The following is a 22051-nucleotide window of genomic DNA, read 5'->3' on the forward strand; positions in this document are numbered from 1 at the left end:
TAGTATGTCATAAATAAAGTCTCATTATCCTTGGTAATATTCGTACAATTTATGCAAAGTGGGAAGAATAATATTCAGTGGAATACAGTACATAATGATACAATGATGAACGAAAATACATCCAATATGTAGATGACAATATGGTGAACACGTCTGCCGTTGTTGCCAATGCAAAGCTTTTTGGGGGGCACCTTGCCTGTCGCGGGGGCGAGCACCTAAACCACTCGCCGCTTGTGTGTGCGTGCGCGGGCAAGCGAGCATGGCGTGCGCGCGCGTGAGCGAGCGTGCGCGCGCGCGCCCGTCTGCTCTGCTGTTGCTGCCCTTTGATCCCCCGCATTAGTGTTAGTTAGGGGGGCTCCGAGGCGCACAGCAGTCAAGACAGCCGAGCGAGCGAGCGAGCGAGCGAGCAGGCAAAGCGGCCCAGGCGGCGCCCCCTCCTCCGCGGCCCGGGCTCCCCTATTTTCCCCCCTCTCGCTATCTCTCGTCCCCCCTCGACCGACGGTCCCACTCTGAACCGAGCGAAGCCAACCAGCCAGCCTGCCAGGTGCAAGACCGAGCGAGGAGTAGCGGCTGCCCGCCCGCCTTCCTTCCTGCCCGCCCGCCTGCCGTCCGTCCCCTCCGGTCTCCTTCAAATGGGAGCGAGCCTCTTTTCTTCAGTCTCCCCGCGCCAGGACGAGAATGTGATTTAAAAACAAGCGTTTTGGGGGGGAAAATGCCAAGGAGGAAGCAGGAGCAACCCAAGCGCCTGCCTTCACGTAAGTCTCGCGGCTTGTGTGCGCCATTCTCGGTGGGGTTAAAGAGGTGAAAGAGACAAAAGAGGCTAGGTTATATTCCTCCCCGGGTTCTTTTTTTTTTTTTTTTTTTTTTTTTTTTTGCGGGTCCGAGTAAGGCAGCCATGTTGTTGGCGACGCTTTAGCCAGCCCCCGAGAGAAGCGGGAGGAACCATAAGCGAGCGAGACGTTCATAATCGATTTTTCTCCCCCTCAAAAAAAAAAAAGAGAAGGAAAAAAAGGCTCGCTAAAGGTTGCGGGTTGTTATGTGTGTTGGGGGGCAGAGGAGGAGGAGGAAGAAGAAGGTGGTGGTGGTGGTAACTGGGGGGAGAGAGAGAAGCCACCGCGGTGTTTTCGCTAACATGTCCGCCTGGTTAGGTGGCTTCTCCGGGGGCGGCGGGGGAGGACCCGGGGAGTGTGGCAGCAATAAAACGAAGGGTCAGCCGGATCAGACGAACCGGAGTCTGGCTTGGCTTGCTCCCTGCACCGTTAGCATTAGCTAGCACCCCAACTTCATTCGCTTATAGAAAAGAAAGTATGCAAAGATTCCCCCCCCCCCCCACCATTTTCTAGCTACCCGCTTGTCAAGAGTGGCCATGGTCGGTCACCTGAAGTTCATGGCCCCCCTCCTCCGCCCCCCTCCTCCTCTTCTTCGTCCTCCTCCTCCCCTCCTCCAGTTCTTCTTCCCCTTTGCAGCCATTCATTGCAGACAGACTTGGATCAATAACGCGGTTAGAAGAGGGGGAAGCGACACAAATGCCAATGTCGTGCCGCAGTAGCCCTCTTTTTAATAATAACAACACGAACCCCCTCCCTCCAGCCTGCCTTCTTTTAGCAAGCTTCCCACTTTGTCTCTTCAAATTTGACCCGCCATCATATGTTTGGCTCCCTTTATCAGCACAGGCAGGGAATGAGTGGAGGGGGCGAGGGGGGGGGCTGCAGTTGCACACTAGGGTCGCTATGGGTTCATAGTGGAGGAATGACTGGAGAGTCTTTGGGCTGCTTATCTTGCTGTGTTTTGTTATGACACCATGATGTACTTTATGACACTATCTGGGGTTAACAAATGTCAGCGTTGTGAGGTGCACCACTCGCTGGGTTGTTTTGGGTTCTGGCTGACTTTTGGGCGAGAGAAGTGGTGGGGTGGGAGGACACTCGGATAGGCACATGTGAGCCGGGATTCGAACCCAGAACCTGAAAGGTAATGGTACCTTTGAAATCATTTTGGCAATACAAATGTAAAGACTGGAGCAAGCTGTACTCCAGTAATTATCATATCTGCCTCACAGTTCTGATGTTTTTTTTTTTTTGTTCAAATCTCTTTAGGTTGCATTTAAATGTAGTTGATGAGGAATGGATTGTGAATCATGTAACAAATCTTTTACAGCAAAACCTTACAGTCTGGATGATGCAGGATGGACAGGAGTCGCAGATACACGTGTGCATGGATTTTGGTCCCATTTGTCCATAATTGTGTAACGATCAAGCAATACTAGTTGGACAGAAGCTTTGCTGCATATCCTTGCTTGGAATTGGCTGGCATCGAACTTGCGAACTGTGATGAATCCCCAGGAAAACTAGGCAATGATGCATTTTTCTCGGCTTTTGTTTTAGGAATCAATTTCACGCGCATGTGCAAAATTGCGTCACTTTCCTGATTAACCAACTCTGCTATGTTTTTTTTTTTTAGACACTTTACATTACCTGCCAACCACAGCGCTGTCAAAAATGTACTGTACGATCTAAGCACGTATCTGGTGTTTTGCGACATCATTGTGAGATTGATTGAAGCGGCCCCTCAACTCTTCTTCTTCTCCTCCTGCCTTCCCTTCGTCACAACTTACAACCTCACTCTCGACTTTCTCTCCGGGGCCTTTGCAACGTGCGCACACTCGTGGCACTGCTATGTGAAAGAACATTGCATAGCCACTACTTACTGTCTCTAGCCACGGCTCGTAGCTAGCTTGTGTGGCACGAGCAAGGGTTGCCATTTCTCATGGTAGTGAGAAAGCAGGGAGGATAGATATAGATGTCCATTTATACTATATACCGAGTATATTATTTCTATCATGCACACCTAGAATGTTGACACTTGTGTATCTTATGACGCAATTCTAGGATTCAAGTGAAAAATAATGGAATTAAATTTGTGCTTGGGACAATCTGTCTTCGTTATCCATCCCGTGCATGACAAAAACTTCCATGACACGGATTTTGTACTCGCCCCTGGTGAGGATAAGCGGTATGGAGACGGGTTGGATGGATGCTGGCAAGCTAACTTCCTATTTATTGTCAAGTTCAAATAATGGCCTCCTCTCTCTAATCGACGCCCAGCCTCAAAAAGGACTTGATTTCATATATGAATAAGGAGGACTCTTGGGCGAAAGAACGTGGGGAACCCTCAGAGGATACATGCAATCCAAGATTCGAACCCAGAACCTTGTGACTGTAAGACAGGGCAGATGACCACTAAACATTGCTCTCATAAACCAGTATTTATCTTTACAGACGATGCTTTAGGATTTGTTAGTTGCTGTTAACCAGCTTTGTCCCTCGGATGAATTTCTGTATTGTTTCGTGTAAACAGTATCGATCTGGAATGTTGTACTGAGCAGCTAAAAACCCAACGTGGCTAATTTGCATAGGAAACCAAACAGACTTGCGTTCTCCGAGGAGGGTCTGGTTTTGTCAAAAGCGACCTTAAAAACTCAATACAGCTCATTATCGTTATTACCAACTTTTTTGCCACGCCGTCCTGAGCAGCCAATCACACATCTTACATGACAAAAACAAATTTGCTCACCATGTTATACTGATCAGCCAGGATGAACTTGCCAATGCTAAAGCACTACAGTAGGTCTTCACTTTTTTTTTTTCCACTTCGGCACCACTGGTACCTTCCTCTGGTGGCATCACAGCGTAAAAGATTTTGCGCCGTTTGACAAGAAAGAGAACTGTGTCAAAATGTATTATGACCCCTAACATGTTCATTTCTTATGCCCAACTAGCTGCTGTATGTTTGTCACCCTGTGATACCAGGATAGTGAGCTCATGTACTGCGAAAGAAACACGTGAAGGCAGTTTTTTTCTTTTCTTCACATGAATGGTGGACAGAAGCCGTGTTGTCATTTCACACATGTAGCAGACGTGAGGTTGTCCTTGCCTGACTAGTTGTTGAGTAGCTACTTGTGCAGTGCAAAACTGCTGTCATACAGATGTTGTCTGTCATGTCTATGTTTATGTCTGCCTATCTTTGTAGTTTTACATTTTTGTTCACTCGGGGCCTGATTTATTAAAGGTTTGCGTATGCAAAAACCGCTGCTAACCTGATTGTACATGCAAACCGATGTAGGAGCTAACCAGCTAAGCGGGGTGCAGCCAAAACACGCTGCTATGTTGCAGCACGTTGAATTTTGCGCGTTGTGGGAGGAATGAATGCAGATGTTAGATTGATCAAATCTAAGATGAAATGCGCTGAAATACTTTACGTCTCATCAGAAATGCAAACGTTGCCGCCATAGAACACCCTAACTTAGTAGCGTCGGAGTGGGGGGCTCGCATAAACATATTTGTTTGTTCTTCGGTGTAATTTTGGGGCTTCAGACTGACCAGTCACAAGAAGGAGTCATGCCTTATTATCTGTGACAAAACTTCGTGCGTCCGGGTTAATTTAGAGCAAATTTCTGCGTGTGCTGTCCAAAGTTTTAGCACAATTTTATGCAGGATGGCCACCAAGTTGAATAAATCAAAGCATTGTTTTTATGCGCTTGCTGGCTTCCCCAAAATTAGCGGCTCAATCAATTTGCTTTCTCTAATTCAGTAATGTGGTGTTTGTGTGTGGTGCACGAAACCCAATAATCCATCACGTCAAACTTTATTTTGTGCTTGCCACTTGTTTGAATCCCGCCTTTATAGCTTACAGACAGAGTTTCAGTTCTTGGTACCAGGTTCATCTTGGTTTCTGGATTTAAAAACGTAGACTGCAGTGCTACATTAGTTTTGGGTGCTAACTAGCCAGATAGCCTCCAAATGGTTAGCGTCTCTTGTCACTTGTAATCACAATTTGTTTTACATGAATTTTAGGGTTGATTACTTTGTATACGGATGGCGCTTTATCAATGTAGTAATCTGCAGTCTATACACGGGTTGTTTGTAATATCACTGTGCACTTATGTTTTTATTACGTTTTCAGTTTAGAACACTTACTGTATATACCTCTTGTACCCTCATGTGTGTGTGTGTGTGTGTGTCTGTGTCTGGGTACATAAGCTCGCTATGGAGGTCACAGTACAGTATGGCGCCGTCACTCTTGACAAGTAAACATGACCTTTTGTTGCCGCCGTGAAAACCACTCTTCTTCCTCCGTGACCTTGCGGCACTCTTTTTTTATTTGTGTCGTTTTTACTTCCTTATTACACGCTCGTCCGTAAATTCCGCGAGGGGCGCATCAAACAAGGACGCCACCGCCACGCATTGTTTGTCAGCATCGGGCGCCGACCACGCAACCGGAAAGGGCACTGCGCCGTAGCGTGGCCTTATAAGGCATTGTGACAATTATCAACTAGAGTTTCACACCTGCAGTTCTTGGTACTCGTTCCTGGAACTAAAAGTTTCCAGTTAGTCGTGTTTCAGAAAAATGCCTGGACCTCTCAAAAGTACGACCCTGTTAATAATGGGGGGTTTATTGGCCCTTGTTTTTGTCGTCGGGTACTGGTGGGAAAAGCCCCGAAGCCAGTTTTACTTGGCAACATGACTTTTGGTGGGCATGTCATGAGGAGATCCACGAAAAGGTCTCAATAACCCATGCCCAAAAAGACACAGGAAGTCTGCCGTTTTTGGCTCCAAGCAGCCATTTTAAGGTCAATATTATATGTAGTTGCCATTATGATTTGCATCCATCCATCCATTTTCTTAACCGCTTGTCCTCACAAGGGTCGCGGGGGTTGCTGGAGCCTATCCCAGCTGGCTTCGGGCAGTAGGCGGGGGGTACACCCTGAACTGGTTGCCAGCCAATTTCAGGACACACAGAGACGAACAACCACACTTTACAATCACACCTGTGGACAATTTGGAGTGTTCAATTAACCTGCCATGCATGTCTTTGGAATGTGGGAGGAAACCGGAGTACCCGGAGAAAACCCACGCAAGCACGGGGGACAACATGCAAACTCCACCCAGGAAGGCCGAAAACCCGGACTCGATCTCACGTCTTCTGCACTGGGAGGCGGGACGTGCTAACCAATCAGCCACCGTGCTGCCCCCATTATGATATCTTTTTTTCTTAAATTAAAATTTTTGATGCTGTAGCTTGATTGTATTTTTTTTTTTTTACATTTTATTCGTGGATTCTCATTTAAAATGTATTTTATTATTTTTTTTCAAATTTCACTTGATAGCACCCTCCAGAATTTTTTGAAAATTAATTAATTTAATAGTATCACATTAGTATCACTTAGTATGACATTTGGCAGAAATGTCTGTCATGAGTAAACCCTCCAAAAAGTCTCACAGAGCCATGCTTGAAAATGACACAGGAAATCTGCTATTTCGGTTTGAAGCAGCCAGCCGCTCAATTTGGCTATTTCCAGGGTTCCTCCAAAGACCGACTGGTCCTTGAGAGATTTTGTCTGATGCCTACCAAATAGTTTTCAAGAGCTTCACCCATTCCATATGCCATCGTTTGCTTTCTGTCGCCTGCGTGGCAGCAAAGAATCTACCGGGCCCCCGGACTGTGTCGTGTGTGTGACTCGCGCCGCAGTGTGTGACTCACGTGGCTCGGAAAGTTGACCATTCTTGAGTCTGTGTGAAGGCAGGCTGCTCAGTTGACAGGAAGTAGAGCTGTGGTGACTTTTAGAAGTTTTTTTTTTTTTTTTGGGTATTTCAGTTGGTTGTACCGGTTGTACTTCGCCAAAGAGGTAAGCACTATCTTGAAAAACAGCTTATTGTGTTTTTGTTTTATGACTTTGGCCTGCATATCTTAAAAGGGAGGCAGATGGTATTTGTACTTATAAAGTGCCGACTTAATGGGATTTGTCCTGATTCCGTTGCAGTCGACTTGGGGGGAAAAAAAGTACAAAAATTAACATTGGTTGTTACAGTATGTCCGATAGTTTGTGTAACTGTACAATTGCGGACAGACATTTTGGCAGTGGATTTTTTTTTTGCTAATGTTGCTGCGCTCTGATCAATCTTGTTTTGAAGCAGTTGAGACAACATGAAGTGCTTTGTTTTATACTGCAACCAGGAAAAGTACGGTGCTGTTGATTCAGTCATGCTATACAGCCATGAGAAATTAAGATACAACTTTTTTGGTAAGCATCTTTGTGTGTTCAGAACACTCAGAATTTTTTTCTCCAGAAATATTGTATATGAAAATACAATCAATGAAACATGCATTTTCGTTAGAATCAATCAATAATTTAAATACCCATAATTGATAAGAATTTTGAAACTTTTTGCTATGTCCATGCAGGCTTTTTGTTGTCGTTTCTTAACATGTAACAAAAATGTCAAAGTATATTTGAAAAGAAAATTTGAGCCTCAACATACAGTAAACCTGCATTATAATTAAATCTGTTTAGTCCTGTGTAACCGTGTATCTAAAATCACGTATGGAACGTATGCGCTTTGATTTTAGAGTTCACGTGTACAATATAAGATCAAAATGCGGGAGTGGGAGCAGATTTAATGACAACAAAGTATACAAACTGAAAATAGCTTGCAGTAAGTTTTGATGAATGTTTGACCTAAAGTTAAAAAACTTCTGCCCGTCCGTCCGTCTTCTTCCGCTTATGTGGGGGGTCGGGTCGCGGGGGCAGCAGCTTTAGCAGGGAAGCCCAGACTTCCCTCTCCCCAGCCACTTCAGCCAGCTCATCCGACGGGACCCCAAGGCGTTCCCAGGACAGCCGAGAGACATAGTCTCTCCAGCGTGTCCTGGGTCGTCCCCGGGGCCTCCTGCCGGTAGGACGTGCCCGGAACACCTCCCCAGGGAGGCGTCCAGGAGGCATCCGAACCAGATGCCCGAGCCACCTCAACTGGTTCCTCTCAACGTGGAGGAGCAGCGACTCGACGCTGAGTCCCTCTCGGATGACCGAGCTTCTCACCCTATCTCTAAGGGAGAGCCCGGCTACCCTGCGGAGGAAACTCATTTCGGCCGCTTGTATCCGGGATCTTGTTCTTTCGGTCACGACCCACAGCTCGTGACCATAGGTGAGGGTAGGAACGTAGATCGACCGGTAAATCGAGAGCTTTGCCTTTCGGCTAAAAAACGTTAAAAAACGTATTACGTATAATCAGAGGCTGTCCTGTATTGTGTTTTTTTTGGGGGGGGGACATGATGATGCTGTTTTTTGAGTGACACCATTAACGAGAAGTAATAGTTTAGTACGTAAGATTTCTAACTTTATCAGTAGGTAGCGACACAGCATCCGTGTGCGAAATGCTAACATTTTCGATTCCTTTTCACCAATTCTGCCTTCCCTTTCGTCAGCCTAGCACCGATGACTCGTTCGCCGTCTACCTCAGTGGCGCGGCGGCCGGCTCTCTGGCTGCCTTCCACTCGGCACTCGCTATGATTATAATGACCTTGCTGTGGCCTGCAGTTGAAAACGTTGGATTAAGAGGAAAGGAAAATGAGAGGAGGTTTCCATTTCGCCCTTGGCGTAAAAAATTTAAGGGGAAATTTCTGTCCACAATCCCCCCCTTTTCTCTCACGATCACAACCTCCTCTGCGCAGATGTATGCTCATCGGGGTCTCCGGCTATGTCGGTCGATCGCAGCTCAAGCGAATAATGATACACAAGCTTGAACTGGGAAATGAATTCACCACGCGCTGTCACAGGCGGCTGTTGCAGCACCGCTGTGTGTGTGTGCGTGTGTGTGTGTGTGTGCGTGTATGCTTGATAGTACCTGAAATCACTGAGGCTGATGAGGATTAACAGTTATCGGGGTAAGGTTTAATGGGCCCAGTTTCGCAAAAGTAGCAAGGCCCCTATGTTTGGATCGATGGCGACACATAAATGTTAACCTTATTTGCTGCTCGAGACAAATGAGAGCGCACGAAGGCGAGCCGGTCGCTTTTGTACTTGAACTTGAAAGAACACTTTGCGCACTCAACTTGTTGTTTTATATATTTTAGTATCATGATATTTCGCATGGCTGTCTCACAATACAGAGCAGTCCTTTTATTCCAGTCCCCACACGTGTTGTTTCATTACGGTTATAAATGGTATGCAATTAACCCGTTTGCGTCGCGACGTAAGAATATGCGGTCACACAACACAAAAGGCTCACTCAGTTACTGCAATACTAAACGCTGGTTTACTTTTAATAATATTCTCTTATGTTGACTTTATTTTTTTATTTTTTCCCTGGAGAGCTCAGTATTGTTCATTCGGTAATTTTACCGATTTGACATGTCGTCATCATTGCTCTCCCTTTTTTTTTTTAGATATTTATTTATTTTTTGTATTTTTTTTTTGTATGTGCGTGCGAGTGTGTGTGTGTGTATTCATTAGTTCACCTAAAACCTATGAAAAAAAATGTTATGTTATGTTGACTTTTTTAATGTCATAGTTGAGGTTTGTGATAGGATACAAGTTAATACTTTCTAACACGTAGAAACTGAATTTACGTCACCATCATAGAATCATAACTCCTTCGTCATTTGTAAATTGGAAAAACATTTTTATGACTTAATGATTGTGATCTGGAAAATGTATCTTTCTATTCACTCATTTGAATTTTTAAATCTTATTTCAAACAACCATTCGGAGCCATTTTAAAGCAATGATTATTTCCAACTGTCAATTATCTTGATTTCTTAGCATTCCTTTGGGCTACCCTGCTTCCTGTTATGTATATGTTAGATTTGATTCAATATCACCTATTCTACGCTCTGATTGGTTAGTCAAAACTTGTTACAGCCGACTTTAACTTAAAAACACGCCTGTAGCGATCTACACACATTCATACATTTTAATAATCAGCATCTTGGGTGGAACTTTTTTCCCTAAAATAACTTTACAATAAGCTTTTTATTTAACCATTTATGAGTGAAATGCCTTCTAATTAGTAGATGAACACCTTAGCTGTTCACACTCCTGCAAACCTCTGGCCAATAGTTTTCAGACTGTATTCGGGTTAGAATTTCTCGCGCCCTGTCTGCGGACGTGACGTAATGTGCGTGGTGTGTATGCGAAGAACGGTATGTGCAGTTTCATTTTTCGTCAGCAGGGGGCTGTAGCGATTCGAAATGGAATATTCTACGTTCAGTAGCTTTTAAGTATTTTATCAAAATTGTCATTATTTTTGCCGTGTTGTTGCTTTCTGAACTACTCCAGATGTACGTACTGTTGTATTGTGATTTTGTAGTATTGATGTTTTCTACAATTGCAAAGTGATTACGTAACACACCGTTTTATTTTGAAATCAGCATTTTTCAAGCAGTTACAGGTACCACAAAATTCAGGCATTAGGTCCGTGTCACTTCTATTTATACAGTGACCGACTGCAAGTGTTTTTGTCTGTGCCACCTGCGCCGTTGATTTACGAGCAACCGCGTGAACAGGTGCAACATTTTAGTTGTGATCTGGATTTGATTAAAAAAAATATCTACCAAAATTTGTAACACAAACGTTTTCCTAATGGTTCCTGTTATGTATCTGGTATCAATCAGAACACCCGCTCTCCCACCACCCTCCTTCCTCCCTGCATGGAATGGAAGTGCTTGAGTCTCGCTAACGATTAATGATCCCCCCCCCCCACCCCACCCCCCATGTGTTGACAAGTCGCAACACGGAGATCTACAGCTCACAGAGCAGCCCTTTTTGGCGAGTAGCGGCAATCTCGCAGGAGTAGCGAGGCTTTCAGCTGGCAGCGTTTCACACGGAACAGCTCGCCGGTGCAGCTGGGAAAGACAGAGCGATAGAGCAAGCTGCTGGTGGCGGGGAGGCTGCGCGATAGATGGAGGGAGGAAGTGGAGAGGAAGAGCCGCTAAGAGCTCTGGGCGGTTTCTCTGTTGTTGTTGTACCACACAAGTGCATCCAGGCCCTGCAGGACAAGCCTTTAACAGGCATGAGGGATGGAGAGCATGAGTGGAGGAGGAGGAGGAGGAGGAGGAAGTGGAGGAGGTGGTGTTCAGTGCCAGACGCTCGCTCTAAACAGTGCGCTGATTTATCGCTGGACGCTCACGTTTCGCTCCTAGAAAGCCGCTAAATGACTTTGTAGGGGGGGGGGGGGAACTGCTTAAATCATCTGAGAGGAGCGAGTAGCCATTTGATCAATGCAGAACATGCCACAGCGTTGCCTAACCGGCGGATGAAATTGGAAAGTTTGTGGCTCAAATTGTTGCACCTGATTCAACTTTGATTCATTTTTTTCATGTATTGTACTTTGCCGCTTTAGCACACAGTCAAACCTCCACGGTGGAAATCTCTGAAAGTGGTACAGTTTGGGCTGAAAAGAGACGTTTCATGGGAGAAACACACCTCAAAAGTCAAACTATCATGATGTTGCATCAGCAGACAAACAAACTAACTATGATGCAAATCTTGCGAGACTTTGGCTGACAGAGCAGCTTTGCATCCCATTCATTTGACTCGATGGCTATTACAAATCTTACAGGGATGTGATTTTTCCGCTAATTCGCGGAATTCCGCTTTTTTTTATCTCCCCCAAAAAAAAAACATTGTGTATGCACATGACTCCGACAGATAACATCTTCTGCTATAACAAAGACTTTTGTGGTATGCTCTAATATGAGTTACTTTTCATTTGGTCATGATACAATTATTTGTTCATGAAATTTGAACTCTTCAACATTATTTATGTGTTAACTTAGTAATCACATTAGTTAGATATGATGATATTCTCAGTGATAGTTTTTAAAAGCAAAGGCAGTCCAATGTTTTTGAATGTGACTGATTTTGAGTTGACTAAAACTGCCATTTTATATGGGATAGTTCAATATACATTGAAAATTTATGCTGTTGTTTTGTCTATTTCTTTGTCATGTGAGTGCATTGAAAGTACTTAAAAACACGGAAAACCCATGAGCTCCGGGGGGCTTCGCTAGCTAGCCTAGCTGGGTGCCAGCGGCCCCCAAGACCCCCGGCTAAATTTTCAGATAATTTCACTTTGGTCAAATCACATCCCTGATCTTAGTATTGATTATCCTATCCACTTATTACGTTGAAAACGAATGTTTTGAAGCAGAAATCTTTGTCAACCAGTTGTTGTGGTCGACTTTTCCTTAGCCCTAATTTGCTCTTTCCTCCCTTTATTTGTGGGTGCCAGCGATGGAAAAGAGGGTATGTGTAATAATAACGATAGAAAAGTAAAGAAAATGTACTGCGTCATTTTGAATTACCAAATGAGCAATAAATTATTAATAATTAATGTAAATACACAAATAAATTTTAACACGCCAATGCTAACATAATTAGCATGTAGCTGAGATCATGACTAAAGGCATCAAACAACTTTGCATAGTGTCTATAAATCTTAGGAGACCTCAGATCAGAAATTGTCGATTGACTCTGCAAGCAGTTAACTTTTTTGTTGGCCTTTTTGAAAGCATTTTTTTGCAGGCACTAGTGATGGCTAATTGGGAAAAGTATGATGGCAACCAACTGCGAAACTGGAAAAGGTTTAGCTGTGCATATTATCATGTCAACAAAGCATTGAATTAAATTAGTTTAATTGAATGAAATGTTCCCAATCAGATGCTAACGTAGTTAGCATGTGGCTGTAAATATCGTGGCCAATAACCCCTATCGCCATCATGGAGTCAGCTCATTAAGGATAACAAGGACAGACTCCACAAGTGGTAAGCTTTTTCCTTACTTTTTTTTTTTTTTTGTCCTTACACAATAGCAGCCTACCAACTGCAGTACACGTTGCATTGTGACTTCAAATCAAGGCCCTGCAGTTAATCGAGCTATTTACTAAAGTGGGAAAATATAAGTCTCAAGTAGTGGCAATCAGCGTATGTATATATTTGCAGGCTTCTTAAAATGGCTTCCGGCCAACGCGGTGATCTTTGCCCCACCCTCCTTGCCAAACGAACGCATTCTGCTTGGCACGCCACTGTGCTGTGACCTCACTTCCTGTGTGGGTAGACGAGTGCAGGAGGTATCTCGTGCGCAGCCTGCCTCTATTTAGCCTTTAATGCACTAGCCAGGCTAAACCACCACCCTCGTCTCTCTCCTTCCTCTTAGTGTGTTTTCACATTGCAGTCAAGAGGAAGCCATAGGGCTAATGTCTTTTAACCAGGCCTGCTAACATCTGCCCGCGTGGCGCAGTTAAACTGGGACAGTGAATAGAACAGCAATGGAGTTTAAAAAAAATATATATATATATTTTTTTTAATCGACATGCGTTAGTAGCTCGCCGGCAAAACACTTTATCATCAAAATATATATGAAGACTGAAAGTGTTTTGCCGCCGCACAAAAATCCAGAGAGGTCATTTACGTGGCGTCACCGCAGAAAAACTGCCGTCGGTGAGGCGTGAGGTCCATTAGAAGCGGGAAGTGCCGTTTGAATCATGCAGGGATCGAGCGGTGTCGTGTTTTTTGGGTGGATTGGGGCGGTGAAAGCAAAAAAATGGCTTTAAAAGTTTTAGAAAGTCTGTAAAAAGCAACATACAGTAGCTACAGTACATGTGAAACCGGGAATTGCCTGGATTATTATAATTATTTTTTTGGGTGAGTTGGGGTAGCGGTGCGGGAAATCAGTCCAGGTGTTGAACGGTGTATGTGGCTTAAAACGTTTTTGAAAGTCTACAGGTAGGTAAAACATAATCGAGATCCAACTATCCGTGTCTGAAAGAGCGTATGTAGTTGAAAGAAAATCAGGGAAAGGCCAAAATCCACTATGTAAAATACACTCAAATTGGTTTGTTCTGATGTTTCTGTGTGGTTTGAAAGTGTGCTGTCTTGAGGATAGGTTGGGCCAGGCCAACTTGTCAAGGTGTGCAAGCGGGTATGTGGCTTGAACGGTTTGTAAAATCTACATAGCTTGGTGGGTTGTTTAAAAATGTATTTATATATATTTTTTGGGAACACTGGTATGCCAACTGTTGCAGATTGTTAAAACGGGTGCATAACTTGAAGTTGCCGAGTAGACTACATTCTTCGATGCTATGTTAAAGCAGAAATGCGACAAAGGTGGAAAAATGTACAGAAGAGGGCGGCACTGCATTAGCGCCATTTTGTTGCAATAGATACATATGGATACGGATGGCGTAGCCCACATGGCTTCTTATCTGTCATGCCTTTAATCTCCCAGACTCAGCGGGGGGGGGGGGGGGGGGGTGCTCAGAGGCACATGTTTGTACCCCATTTGCTTTTCCCCCAGCAGGTTTTACTAAATAGATTAAAATCATGAAGAATGTCACATACAATATCCCAGCAGAGTTGGCGCATCACTATGCCTCATCCACAAGTCCATCCCCCAAAGATTCTAAATTTACTTTCTAGCTCAGTGGTGGGCAAAGTCGGTCCTCGAGGGCCGGCGTCCTGCAGGTTTTGGAGGTTCCCCTGCTGCAATGCAGCTGATTCCAATCAACAAGGACCGTTACCAGGCTTATGCAGCGCTTGCTGATGAACGGATCATATATCAGCTGTGTTGGAGAAATCCAAAACCTGCAGGACTCCGGCCCTCAAGGACCGAGTCTGCCCACCCCTGGTCCAGCTACAGGGATTTTTACATGACCCTTTTCCTACATTTTTAAGCAGCGCAAGTTGACATCAGTACATTCTGTTCTCATCACCTTATTACCAGGACCGTGTCATTGTTTGAAAACTCTGTTGCGTCCCGGGCATTTCGCGGGCATGCACTCTCTGCGCACTTTCAGCGCTTTGACCTTGTCGTATCCGGCAGCCAGAAATGAGATCATCAGCGCGGAGACGAGAAGCCGACACGTCTCCTCCACCTACCCGCGGCTCTAAGTGACGGTTGTCATAGCGATCATTATGCCACCGAGCCTACTCGGGTAAGTGAAGGATGGCTTTGAATGCGGCAGCCTCGGGTCGCAACCTGGTTACGCCGAGCGATGGGGCGCCGCACTTGCAGCGAGTAAACAAGCGTATAGTTGTGTGTCTCCATATAGGAAAAGCGAGGCAGGTATCGGCGTAACAGCATGTGGCCAACAATGCCTCTCATTCCCATCCGCTGCCCTGGTTTAACATGGAGATTGGAAACTGAATAACACCTCCACCCACTTCCCTCATCCTCCCTGGACCTGCATGTAAATTAGCGGTTAGCATTTCTCACTAGTTTCTCTCTCTTTCTCTCTCACTTGCCTTTTTTCGGCAAAGCGGTGCTCGAAGGAGTGTAAGGGACCAGGACAAATCCTGACTAGTGTTCTCGTCGTCCTTTAGTGGCGCCCCGGCCAAACGGATGTCAAACCAATAGCGGTCGCTGAACAAAAGGTGCCCAGTTCCCCCCCCCCCACCCTCGCTCATCCTCTTGGCTCCTCTGCTCATTGCGGGGGATGCTGAGAGACAAGCATTGGTGGTGCGTTCACGCGGCGACGGCCAAGTAAAAACGAGACTTTTTTTTTTTCTTTTCGTCTTTCAAAAGAATGGTCGACGTGAAGTTGAGTTGGAGTTGCTGCACCCCCCCAACTCACAAAAACAAATCGGTTTCACCCCTTTGAACACCTTGACATATAGCAAAATAAATCTCCGACACCTCAACCCTTTTTTACTTCCCAACCAGGGATGTGATTTTTCCGCTAATTCGCGGAATTCCGCTTTTTTTATCCCCCCCCCCCCCCCAAAAAAAATCTTTTTTTTTTTTTTATTATTATTATTATTTTTTTTTAGTAGTAGTAGTTCATTGTGTATGCACATGACTCCGACAGATAACATCTTCTGCTATAACAAAGACATTTGTGGTATGCTCTAATATGAGTTACTTTTCATTTGGTCATGATACAATTATTTGTTCATGAAATTTGAACTCTTCAACATTATTTATGTGTTAAGTTAGTAATCACATTAGTTAGATATGATGATATTCTCAGTGATAGTTTTTAAAAGCAAAGGCAGTCCAATGTTTTTGAATGTGACTGATTTTGAGTTGACTAAAACTGCCATTTTATATGGGATAGTTCAATATACATTGAAAATTTATGCTGTTGTTTTGTCTATTTCTTTGTCATGTGAGTGAATTGAAAGTACTTAAAAACACGGAAAACCCATGAGCTCCGGGGGGCTTGGACCTAGCTGGGTGCCAGCGGCCCCCAGACCCCCGGCTAAATTTTCAGATAATTTCACTTTGGTCAAATCACATCCCTGCTCCCAACCCAACAAAAATAATTTTACACAGTGAAACAGACTTCTTAAGCTATGTACCCTGTTCAACACCCTGACAGAGTTAGCGCACCATTATTCCTAACACTAGAACACCCTTTAACCCAGCAGGGGGAAAAAACAGCAACAGTTGTGCCACCCTAGCTATATTCGTTTTACAACGTAGAAGTAGGACCGACCACGCAAAAATCGAAGCAACCTGTTTACGTCCAGCTCATTTTACGTAGTAAATTGGCCATTCCTAGATTTCCGCTTCAACACCACAACAGTTGAGCCACCCCAATCCTTGGCACCTCAACTGCCAGAAAAAAAACAAAACAAACCCTTGTTGAGTGTTTTACGTAGAACAGCCTTTCCCTAACCTTTTTTGGCACGCACTCCCTTCTACACCCCAACATGATTGGCGCACCATACCCCTACTTTGTATCTGGTGATGACTGAAAAATTATAGGACTCCGCCGCCGCCGCCGCCGCTGCTGCTGCTGATGAAAACGCATCCTAATTAATTCACAGTAGACACGGGTGTCAAAGTGGCAATCTCGAGAAGACAGGCTGCAATTCTTTGGGCGAGAAAAGTGTGAAAAGAACAGGCCATCACCCTGCTGTGTAGTTTTCTGGCATGCCGAAGCAGCTCACAGAGGTGATTGTGTGTGTGTGTGTGTGTGTGTGTGTGTGTGTGTGTGTGTGTAGCTGTGTTTTTGTGTCTGTTTGTGTGTGTGTGTCTGTGTGCAAGAGAAGTGAAAGCGAGTAGGAGGGTGGAAGGTGGGAGTGTGTAAGGCGTCCATTTATTGTTTGTGAATCGCCATACTGGCAAAAAAAAAAGGAAAAAAAAGGGGGACATTTTGATGCTGCCAATCCACCCAGAGGGATGCAAGGCACATTCTCGTGAGGGATGGATACATTATACATATTAAATACTATTTCACTATTATTTTTTGTATTTTCTTATGTAAATGTGACTTGGCGTCTGAGTGATGGAGACACCGTAAAAAGCTGCAGTTAATTTGGGATAGGTTGGAATTGATTCATCCTGATCAGTTATGTGTTTACTTTGTACCGCATGACGTCATAGTAACATCGTAGCCAATGAGGATGAAGAACCTCAACATGGATGTTTGGCATTTTAATATGTTTTAAATTTGGTTCCTATGAAAACAAGTGACCAATCAACTGACCTTAGACTTTAGACCTTGAGACTTACCAACTCAGTGGCCTTGTGTTATAGTGTCCGCCCTGAGACTGGGAGGTTGTGGGTTCAATCCCCGGCCGGGTCATCCCAAAGACTATAAAAATGGGACCCATTGCCTCCCTGCTTGACACTCAGTATAAAGGGTTGGAATTGGGGGGGTTAGATCACCATGTGATTCCCGAGCGCAATCATTGCTGCTCACCGCTCCCTCAGGGGATGTGTCAAATGCGGAGAACGAATTTCGCCCCCACTTAGTTGGGTGTGACAATCAGTGGAATTTATTTATATTTTGTTTTACCTACTGAACCATTATAAAAAACGGGCATATATATGCTGTGCGATTTTCAATTCCAACCGGACTATACGAGCCATTTTCTGGTGGCAGAAAGTCAAAGCTAAGTGATGGATGCGCTAACATCCTACAGCCTGACTGGTGCACCGCAACTCTGCTAATCCTCCCCAAACTAAATGTGAACAAACCCGGTTATAGAGCAGCCCTTCCCAGGCCTTTTCAGATTCACAACCCATTTGACAGCCCGGTGACATTTCTAACTGCGTCACATGCCCTAAAAAATTATTCTAGCAACAAAGCACCGCGGTTCGGTTTTATTTTTTTGGAAGGTGTCCAGGTGGACCTGATCAAATGCTTTTGCATGGCCGTACGTGGCACACAAGCCCTAGGTTCCTCACCCTTGACCACGAGCAGATACTTAACTAAAGCATTCACATCGAAAAAAATACATCAGCACACATCTTCCCCGTAGCTGTTTTTTTTCTTGCGGTGGGGGTTAAGAAGGTTAGGGCAAGGGGGTGAGAACGCAGGAAGGAAGGCAGCGAGTATGGATGTCGTGAAGAAGGAGCTGTGGCAGTAATTAAGTGTCCGGCTGGGCCCTGGCAGGGGTTGCCACGGCTGCAGGCTATGCTAATGAGCGCGCCCGGCGGTCAGGATTGCCTTATTAGCGCTCGCTGGACAATATGGTGGGAGAGACGCTCCACTGGCGGCAACAGAGTCTCGGCAAATGACTAACGGTCCTCCAGAGGAGGAAGGTAATTCTATTAATTGGCACACGGTGGATCAGGATGGCTTTGTTCGACAATCCTTCACTTTAGCTCTTTTGCACTTTTTAATGTCACCATTTCCCGTAGCAGCTAACTGGGTGTGCTGCATTTGTGGCTGCAGGGGAAAGTCTGAAGCATCCCATTTGGAGCTTCCTATTTGCAGGTCGCATGATCTCCAAACGATCAAGTCAAAACAAAACGGACACAAAAATATGGCTTTAAGGTAGCTACAATTACCGGTACCTTTGAAATTATAGCATGGTCAAGTGATCTACACACCAAATCCTGTATAGCCTGTAAAGCAGAGGTGGGCATCGAGGGCCGCAGTCCTGCAGGTTTTGCGTGTTTCCCTTCTCCAACACAGCTGATATATGATCAGCTCATCAGCAAGCTCTGCATAAGCCTGATAACGATCCTGTTGATTGGAATCAGCTTGTGTTGGAAGTGAGAAACCTACAAAACCTGCAGGACTTCGGCCCTCGAGGACCGAGATTGCCCACCTCTGCTGTAAAGGGAAATGCCCCTAAGGTTTACCATTCCGAATCTGATTGTAATTTTCTAGGAAAATATGCCTTTACGAGTACGAGCCCACTACCTATTGATCCAACAAAAACATGACTAACATATTTTAGTCAACTTCAATCACCATTCAAATTTCCGGAAAGTCATGCACTATAGCATGATATTAAGTGGCATACACCTTTTTCCAACATTGATATCTTGTGCAACTCACCTTTAATTTGTACCCTGAAGGGTAACATACTGTTTGGAATTGGACCACCATTTTCTGGAGAAATATGCTCAAAACATCCCAGTTAAGAGTTTTAGCTCATTTTAAACTTGGCCCGTATACATCGCTTAAGTCAGGGATGTGATTTTTCCGCTAATTCGCGGAATTCCGCTTTTTTTATCCCCCCCCCCCCCAAAAAAAAAAAATTCCGATTTTTTTTTATTTTTATTTTTTTTATTTTTTTTTAGTAGTTCATTGTGTATGCACATGACTCCGACAGATAACATCTTCTGCTATAACAAAGACATTTGTGGTATGCTCTAATATGAGTTACTTTTCATTTGGTCATGATACAATTATTTGTTCATGAAATTTGAACCCCTCAACATTATTTATGTGTTAACTTAGTAATCACATTAGTTAGATATGATGATATTCTCAGTGATAGTTTTTAAAAGCAAAGGCAGTCCAATGTTTTTGAATGTGACTGATTTTGAGTTGACTAAAACTGCCATTTTATATGGGATAGTTCAATATACATTGAAAATTTATGCTGTTGTTTTGTCTATTTCTTTGTCATGTGAGTGCATTGAAAGTACTTAAAAACACGGAAAACCCATGAGCTCCGGGGGGCGAAGCCCCCCTTGTCCCCCCACCAGGGCACTGCCCTGGACCTAGCTGGGTGCCAGCGGCCCCCAGACCCCCGGCTAAATTTTCAGATAATTTCACTTTGGTCAAATCACATCCCTGTTAAGTGTAATCACTGATGACCTTAGCCACTATGCCGACCCAAAAAGTGCATATTTTAGTTTTGTAATTTAAGGTAAGAGGACACTCTCGGCGAGGAACAAACAGTATTGACGATATACAGTATCGTGTGTATATATAGTTCAGTACAGTGGTCGTTGACTTGTATTGAAATGTAGCACAAATTACCATCTGTGTATTTTTGGCCTTGGCCTCGCCGGTCTGTGGCGACGTCGGGCGTCGCGCCAGAGGTGAAACAGGAAGGAGAAGTGTTCTTGGAGGGGAATGAAAGGGCTGAGACCCCCCCGCACCCAGCCCGACCTCTGAAATTCCTCATTGCAGATGAAGTGCACTTTACCCCCACCCGTTTATTTTTCTCCTCCATTTTTTGGGCATATCACACCATAGCCTTAGATGTGTCATTGAGATAACAGGCCTAAAAGGATGGAGGTGCTTTAACTGCGTATATATCAAGAAATCACTTTTGGATTCCCAAACTGGAGGTGTACAAGCACCCGTCAAGATTCAGCGCAATGATGGTCAGCTAAAATAATGAACCACTTACACACATTATTTCCCCAGGGTGTGACCAGGGCAAAAAGGGGTGTGCCAACTTTGCCAGTGTATCAAAAGGGTGCGCATGGCTTGAAAACAGGATTCTGAATCTGGGGTGGCAAAGTGTCCTTTAAGGAGGCGTGTGCATGGAATAGGGAGTGCACCAGCTGTCAACACTCGGGATATTGAAGGAACACGTGGCTTAAAAAATTTAAAATTCTCAACTGGGGTTGCGCAACGTCCATCAGGGAGGTGCAACTTGAGATTCAAAGTGGATTGGTGATCTGTTATAATTACTCATTCATTTATTCCTTGGGGTGAGTGCAGTGGATTGGGTGCACCAACTGGACAGTGTGAAGTAGAATATTGGTTTGGTTTAATAATTACACGTTCTCACATCATTTCCCAAGAGTACGTGCAATAGGGGGGATGGGGGGGGGTCGCCAACTGGATTGAGGCATTGAAAAAGTAGCGTCAGGCATGTGAACAAGGATTTCCAAACTGGAATGGTGGTCTGTTGTAATAATTACACATTCACACACATTATTTCTCCAGGGTGTGTGTGGTGTGGTGTGGTGTGGGGATAGGTGGTGCGCCAACAGGTGTGCATGGTGTCAAAAAGGAGAGGCTGCGGTGTTAGGATGGAGTTCACAGTAATTGTAATTCAACCTGTGCACCCTTTTTTAGGGGCCAATCAGATGGGTTTTATACAGCACAGCTTAAGCAGTGATGTCTGTAAAAAAAAAAAAAAAAAAAAAAAAAAAAAAGGGAGTGCTAGTTAATACTAGTCCAGGCTGTTTATATGCACAATGCATCGTCAACAGTAATAGCACAATTCCACAACGCCTCCATTTTGTACATCCGACGACACATTTAAATAAAAATAGCTGTTAAAGAGGGCCGGAGTAAACTTCTCTCGCTACTGTAGCCAAAATGCTTCATTCTCAAGCATAATGTTTTTTTGTCCACGTCTGACACACCCGAAACAGAATTGAAAGTATTTGCCATTTGATTTGGTTTATTATGATTTTTGCTAGATACTATTTGCAGTGTTAGCACCTGCTTGGTAAAATTACATTTGAAGCGCCTAAACCACAAGGGTAAGCAAACTTTTGTGCTCAAGCGATAAAATAAGTATTTTATTTTAATCATTATAATCATAATTTCAGCTATTTTTAATTGTACAATTTGTTATAAATTTAATTATAATTAATTAAACAATTTTGTAACGAAGTAAGTTCATACAACATTTTTTACTGCCATTTTATTTACAACTCTGTTAATACATTATTCAATGTGAAGAATGGATAGCAAATTAATGAATATATGTATTTTAATTAACCAATTATAGGAAACAACTTTTTTTTTATTTGAATAAATAATCCATGCTGATTCATAGTAAAGTAAATACTTTATTGATCACTTATTGAATAAATGTTTATTTTTATTTTTAAATTGTTCAAAATGAATGAACAAATTAATAGTAAATAATTAAATACATTTGAATGAACCCATTTCACAAAGAAACAACTAAATGAATGCGACAAGTATTACAAAACTTTACAGCAAGACTGATTTTGAAAATTTCAAGTGCAACACTTTGGATGCAGCAATGGTTTAAAAGTGCTTTATAAATAAAGTTGAGTTGAGGTAATCTTACTACTACTTGTTGACCCCTGTGA

General features: G+C 43.9%; 1 protein-coding gene across 4 annotated transcripts in view; it reads left to right on the forward strand.

The window, feature by feature from the left end:
* Positions 1-297: 297 nt before the first annotated feature.
* The window catches only part of znf827 (zinc finger protein 827), a 69214-nt gene continuing 47460 nt past the window's right edge, over positions 298-22051 (forward strand). For 3 of the 4 annotated variants that reach the window (XR_013294781.1, XM_077570860.1, XM_077570863.1), the window contains exon 1: positions 298-755. Coding sequence is in view for 3 of the 4 variants with exons in the window: in XM_077570860.1 (XP_077426986.1) it covers positions 713-755 (43 nt within the window). In the remaining variant the exon portion in view is untranslated. The remainder of the gene's footprint in view (positions 756-22051) is intronic. The other variant, XM_077570859.1, reaches the window with a different exon arrangement.

Source organism: Vanacampus margaritifer, chromosome 7 (genome assembly GCF_051991255.1).
Source record: "Vanacampus margaritifer isolate UIUO_Vmar chromosome 7, RoL_Vmar_1.0, whole genome shotgun sequence".
NCBI lineage: Eukaryota > Metazoa > Chordata > Actinopteri > Syngnathiformes > Syngnathidae > Vanacampus > Vanacampus margaritifer.